Source organism: Bemisia tabaci, chromosome 7 (genome assembly GCF_918797505.1).
Source record: "Bemisia tabaci chromosome 7, PGI_BMITA_v3".
NCBI classification, from domain to species: domain Eukaryota; kingdom Metazoa; phylum Arthropoda; class Insecta; order Hemiptera; family Aleyrodidae; genus Bemisia; species Bemisia tabaci.
Genome location: NC_092799.1, coordinates 46,547,073 through 46,553,801, shown reverse-complemented (window position 1 = coordinate 46,553,801; position 6,729 = coordinate 46,547,073). Strand labels below are relative to the sequence as shown.

At 37.7% G+C, this 6,729-nt stretch overlaps 1 protein-coding gene across 2 annotated transcripts; it reads left to right on the top strand.

Moving 5' to 3' along the window:
* Positions 1-277: 277 nt before the first annotated feature.
* Pyroxd1 (pyridine nucleotide-disulfide oxidoreductase domain 1) lies at positions 278-6,461 on the top strand. Of its 2 annotated transcripts, XM_019049597.2 has the most exons (5): positions 278-506; positions 1,562-1,703; positions 2,794-2,888; positions 3,716-3,846; positions 4,816-5,114. In XM_019049597.2, exons 1-5 carry the CDS (start codon positions 396-398, stop codon positions 4,958-4,960), a joined length of 624 nt encoding a protein of 207 aa, XP_018905142.2. In that variant the 5' UTR covers positions 278-395; the 3' UTR covers positions 4,961-5,114. The 2 variants fall into 2 exon arrangements, with proteins under 2 accessions (XP_018905142.2, XP_018905141.2); XM_019049596.2 differs by lacking the exons at positions 278-506; positions 1,562-1,703 and having other exon boundaries at positions 2,864-2,888; positions 4,816-6,461.
* Positions 6,462-6,729: the final 268 nt, after the last annotated feature.

Genomic DNA, 6,729 nt, shown 5'->3' with positions numbered 1-6,729 from the left:
CGGTCGGTGCCCAAATTCCAAATTTTGTTTTTATAACAGTTCAGTATCTGCCAACATTTCATTTTTACACTAGAATCATATCGCTCATCTGATTGGCCCAGTGATCCAATTTTGGAGGATTAAAAGTTGAAAATCATGTCAGAACGAATCAAAATCAAAAAGTTAAAATTAAAATTTATAATTCATATATTTTGCTCGATTTAAAAATTCAGAAAAGATTTAGTCAGAATTTTTTTAGGTTTATTTAGATTCTGTAAATTAACATCACTGAAAGAGTGTGTTTTGATTTTGAGGTTAGTTGCGCTTAAAGAAAAAGAAAACACTGAAGTGTGAGTGTGTGCATCCGAACATTTAGCCGGACTGCTTCAAGTGTTTTATGAATAAACTCAAGTATTATGGCCAGTAAGTTAATAAAATTAGGACTACAGCATTGTATAATCGGTGCTTATCAACGCGTGCCTCGAGCGCTGCCCACAGAGCATCTCAAGTCTCTGACATCGCCTCAGGTATGCATCCTACATACCCTCGAAGTTCTAAAAGTAGATTACTTTTCTACATTGATTGAATTCCATGTTTGAGAATTACATTATGGTAGGGCTGTTCTATCGGTTGTCGGTAAGCTACCGAACCAGTTCTGTCAAGAAAAAGTTACGATACGAGCGCTCTTACCGATAGTGATCTGAGTTTTCGGAGCTGACGAAAATGAGCTGTTGCCATTTGTACACCTATTTTATGTGCCGCCGCGCCAGGCAATCTGACAAACCGACACACGGGGCAACAATGCATTGAGTGTGAGCTCTCAAAACTCTGATAAGGCGGGCCGTTGACGATATCATTGCCACTGTTGGTACTGCCACCAGTCTCAGAAAGAAACAATACCGCTAGCGTTCCAGCAAGAATTTGTTTGAACACCCCTACATTATGGTTTTAGCTGATCAAATCCTGATTCGCCGCTTTCTCTAATCTTAGTCGGCCTCCTGTGGTGTAGTGGTTGTAGCGCTGGCCCTATGACCAAGAGGTCCCGGGTTCGATTCCTGGCCAGGTGATCTGAGTTTGATGGTCTCAGGCAATAATCACCTGGGGCTGGGGTAATAAGCGTGGGATCAGCCAAAGGCTTTTTGAAATTGGTAAAAAAAGAAATCATGGTGATCCCCCTCCATAGAATATACGTACTGAAGCTGTCGTAGCTCCTGGATTATCCACCGAAGGTGTTCGTTTATAATCTCAAGAGCACTTTTTCCTCAAGAGGAACTATTTACGGTCTCAATCCCGCTGCATTCTGTAAAGAAACCTTAAAGGGAGTGTGAAACCTTTCACCATAGATACATGATAATTTAACGAATGTAAATTAGATTGTTTTTGATGCATCATCGTTCCAAAAACGAAAAATTGTCTGTAATCATCAAACTTTAAAAGCAGAGATTGAGAATTGGCAAATACATCACCCTACTATAACCACAAGTGCTGTTTATCATTTCCCTGAAACTAACTTCAGTATTCTTTTACTAAAACTGTAGTGTGCTTCACATGTGTCTAAAAATTGTTAAATTTCTTTTTTTAGTTTCTACACAGCAGCCACATCAGGAAATTTTCCCTATCTCCTAGGGTGAGACAGGACGGTGAAGAACGTCAAGTTGACCCTGCCAAAGATAGGAGGGTTCCGATTCCGGTCGAAACAAGCATCAGATATTTGAAGAGTAAAGGTAATGTTTTTTTATCAATGGTGTAAATCTCGCTCCACACTTTGGTTACTAATTATGAATTAATTGCTTCTTTCTGTTCGTTGCATATGTATCTTAAAATCAGCCTTTGTCATTCTTAATGTTTAATGTTTAATGCTTAATGTATTCAATTTTTTAGCCCACCTTAAGTACTCATAGCTTTAAGGTGAATCTACAGCGGTGTGTAGTAAGAATTTTTTCTGCGCAGGGAGCGCCACCGCTGCGTTTTGATTTTTTGGTCCACGCCATTAGAGTCCATGCAGCCCTGGTGAGTCCTTGAGCTTTTATGAAAGTTTGAGGAATTTCTGTTAAAATCGAAGAGTCATAAGTTCTAGCCACAACATTCTTCCTCCTATTGACACTAAAAAAGACAAGAAAAGTAATTTCTGAAGCTCTGAAACTTGATCCGAGAAAAAAGTAGGGTGAAGCATGATGACCTTGATGCAACCAATTGCTCTCAGCAGTTGCAGATATCTCGCTCCCACCTTGAGCTATCTCTCTCGCACTTACAGATATCCCATAAGAGAAACTGGGATCAAGTTATAGCTTTTATTATTAAACTTTCAAAGCTCACGTTTGTTTCTAAGCATTCCAGACGTATGCCGCTAGAACTTATGAGTCTTAGAATTTAATTCATCTATCGTGTTACTTAAATAATTACTGATTTCGGAGCCCGATTTTAGCAGTGCAACATGGTAGATTTTTCCGGAACTACAGCTGAAGATTCACCTTAAATGGGCAGTTCTGAGGGAATGCTATTTAAGTGTTTTGAAAAGGCATGTAGGTTTGAGACCGATTTACGTGTACCTCCAATGAAAATACAGGGTATTCCTTATTTTTTAGTTAGTCTCTTCGACAGCAGCAAGGAAAAAATCAGTAGTAATCATTCTAATCCCCTTACTTTTATATTTCATCTGACAAGATCCCTATAATTTAAAGTCAGGTTTGCTATTTTTAGATCATCCCTGAAGATTTTACTTCATTATATTTTCTCCCCGAACGATTCACCAGTGAATAGCAGTCCGAGTATTTAAATTTTTAACTATTTTTTTTTTTTTTTTTTTTTTTTCAGCTTACAGAGAAGCTTACGAAGACAAACCTGTTTGGTTTTTTTATCGAAGAAATCATAAAGGATTGATTCCACCTCCGCCCAAACGGACTTGTATTGTAAGTAAATTCTCATGGGATAGCAATTTTATTTGTTATTGTACAGCAAGGTCTACCCCATAGAGAAAAAAAAGGAGGTGTTTGCATTTTGGGTATCTCAGAGTTTTTTTGATGACGTAGATCGGTGCGGCGATTTTTATCATCGATTTTTGTGGAAATGGTGTAGTTTATGGAAAAAATGCATACTACATGAAGTGTTTGAAATTATATCATAAGTTGATTGAAGCAAAAAAAGTGGACGTTGTGGTCCGTTTTTCATATTTCGAATTCCGGATTTTGCTGAACAGGTTGTACCGACCTACATCACAGGGTTCACAATCCTCAAGATGCAAACACCTCCTTTTTTTCTCTATGGGTCTACCCTACTGGACTAAGGATGAACACTGTATGAGGGGAAATCCTGGTGGCTGGTTAATATTTAGGGTAATTTTGGACTAGTTAATCCCTTCACAGTGCGAAAAGCAACTAAAATGGGCTGGATTAAGCACTGATGGGCCTATATTCCCAGTTATTTTTTTGCCCCTCAAAGTTGCGAAGTCTGGGTTCTCAGTCTGCCCCTGCAAAGAGCACTGAGTGCAGCCGAATCGCTGACTTTTTTGCTTGGTTATTATTTTGACGTAGTTTTCTGCAATCAACACGCCGTCGCCCTAGTGTGGGTTTGAATGTCAATGTTTCATTCACTTTTGTGACTTCATCATCTAATTTTCAATTATGCAGCGTGCTGAGTTTAACAAGGCATCAACAACTCTTTCTTTTTCAATTACTCTCAGCTTTATGTAATCTATGAAAAGTTTTTGAACTCACTGAGAAGTTTTTTGTGTTTACAGTCGGCAGGTATTATTATAAGTGGAAATCCTTGTCCCATTTGCCGAGACGAATACTTGGTTCTCCACTACACAAATGTTGAACTGCTGAAGCAATTCATTGATAAGCAATCTGGACAAGTTATATCAGTGGTGTGAGTATACAATCAATATTTGTTTCAGCGTTTAACTAATTTAGATTTAGGGGTGAACACTTGTTCAAATAGGTCACGGCTTCTAAGGGTGCAGAAACTTCTTTGCCAAACGGCTGGCGAGTTTCGATTGGTCACAAGATAAAATGGGAAATGAGCAAGTGTTAGTCAAAAAAATTAAGTTTTTCTGCAAAATTGGAGTAAAAATCACTAATTTTTCTCCAAATCAAGGCAAAAGGTACATTAAGAGTAAAGATGGTACATAATAATTTCGAGATTTTTTAGGAAGAAGCCCCCTTTATCATTGCAGGGGTGCAAAAAATGCTTGGAGGTTTGGAAGATTCTGCACCTTTGTATCATCGTCTGATTAAAAATCTGAAAAACTCATCAGGTACTTTTAAAGAGAAAACTGTGAAAAAACCTGTTACTTAGGTTAAGTATCCGAGTTAGAAAACCCTTTTTGTTCTTTTTTACGTAAAATGCCTCCTTGCACTTACAAGTTTTTCAACACTTTTTCTTTAAGTAAATTTAACAAATATTTTACCGAAATTTCACATAACATGTTAGTTTTTTGTGTTAGGCATTTTGCAGTTTATTTTATGTTTAACATCAATTCAGAATGAGAGATTTGTAGAAGTTAAACCACATTTTGTTCCCAATTTTTTTCAAAACTTTTTTTAACGTTAAATTTACCTAAATTTTACTTGAAAAGAATGAAGAGTTTCCTCACTAGTTTATATTAAAAAAATTTCTAAGTCATTTTGAAGTTCCAAAAACAGTCAATGCAACCAGGGAGGCTAAGCACTTCTGCATCTTTGCCAGGCTTCCCTCCCCCCTCCCCCTAACAAAAAGCCAATATCAGGTTGATTTTTCTAAACATAACTCATGAAAAATTTCAATGTTTCAAATATTTATAGAAAAGAAAGAGACCCTAAATTTTTATATTCCATTATGTTTTCCTCTTTATTCCAGGAAAGCTGGACTTTGCGCTCGTCAATACCAAAGTTTGCTCGCAGCAATCGAAAAGGCAAAGGATTATGGAACAATCACGTTTGATTTACCTCTCAGAAAATACGACTACAAAGACTACATCCCAAAAGACTTGCATTTCAAGTGAAAAACTGGCTGCTACGTACATTGTAGTAGGAGGTGGGATAGCTGGTGTGTCATGCGTTGAAAGCATTTCGTTTCTGGATCCTGATGAACCGATTATCTTGATCACTGCATCACCTCTGGTCAAGTGTGTTGCAAATATAATCAACCTCTCCAAAGTCCTAACACAATTTGATGTGAAGGAACAGAAAGCTGAGTACCTCCTTGCCAATAATCCATCCCTGAAAATCATACAAGATGAATTGATTTCCATTAATTCAACCAATAAAGAGGTCAAAACTGCGTCTGGTTTAATGTTGCAGTACAATAAATTATGTATTTGCACTGGTGCTTCTCCTAAAGTCATACCGGGTGAAACAGAAAACATTATTGGTATTAGAGACACAGATTCTGTGAAAGACTTCCAGTCAAGAATAAAAAATGCTCGGAAGATCGTTCTAGTTGGAAATGGCGGCATTGCTACAGAAATAGTCCATAAGGTTGAAAATGTTGAGATAATTTGGGTTATCAAAGACAAGCACATCTCCGCTACGTTCATTGATCCTGGTGCTGCCGAGTTTTTTCAAGAAAAGCTAAAAAAAAATCAAGTTGAATCTGAGCCTCAGATTGTAAAACGTCTCAAGTATTCTGTCTCAGGTGAAAATGCAAACCACCCAGGAGCAGCGCTGGGTCCCGATTGGCACTCAAATATCGATCTCATTGGAAAATCCGACTCCAAAGTAACAATCGAATATACGAGTGAGGTGAAATCAGTTTCAAAAGTTAGCGAGGAAGGCTGGTGTACGTGCGTAGAGCTCACCAATGGAAAGAGGTTCCTATGTGACTTTGTGGTCTCTGCAACAGGTGTCATCCCAAATTCTGGAATTCACCTTGAAGATAAAAAATTTCAGTTGAACAATGATCTGGGCATCAGTGTCAACTGGTTGATGGAAACAAATGTAGAGGATATCTATGCATCAGGCGATGTCTGTGGTGCCTCTTGGGAACTTGCTGATCACTGGTTTCAAATGCGGCTGTGGACGCAGGCTCGACAAATGGGTATGTATGCTGCTAAGTGCATGGTTGCTGCAACAAAGAATGAAGAGGTTCTACAAGATTTCTGCTTTGAACTGTTTAGTCATGTTACTAAGTTTTTTGGGTTTAAAGTTGTTCTCTTGGGTCTTTTTAATGGTCAGAAACTGGATAATAACTACGAAATTTTGCTTAGAGTAACAAAAGACCTTGAGTATGTTAAGTTAATCTTAAAAAATGGTAGGATGCAAGGAGCTGTCCTGATTGGTGAGACGGATCTTGAGGAAATGTGCGAAAATCTGATATTGAATCAGCTTGATTTAACAGACTTTGGAGAGGACCTTCTCAACCCAGATATTGACATTGATGATTATTTTGATTGAATTTTCTTGCATTCTCATCAGTACAGAAATAATTTAAGTCAACATATGTAGTGCATTTTTGTTACCTGTTTTTCTACAATTTAAAGAAAAAATACACTTATTAAGTTAAAATTGTCTCAGTTTTCTTTGATAGGACAAATCTTGAACCTTGATGTGAAAATTGATTTTCCTTATCCCTTGAAGGTAACATTCAGTTTTCATCATTGTTGGATGCTAATTTCAGCGAGTGGATTTGGTCAACTTTTTCGACCAGACTGTAGGGTTGCAACCCAAAGGAGAAAAAAAGCTCTGCTGAATTCAAGAACTTATCTCAGTTACTTGATGAATTTTAGCCAACGTTTGCATCCATCCACTTTGTGGTCGTCAATGCTGATAGCAT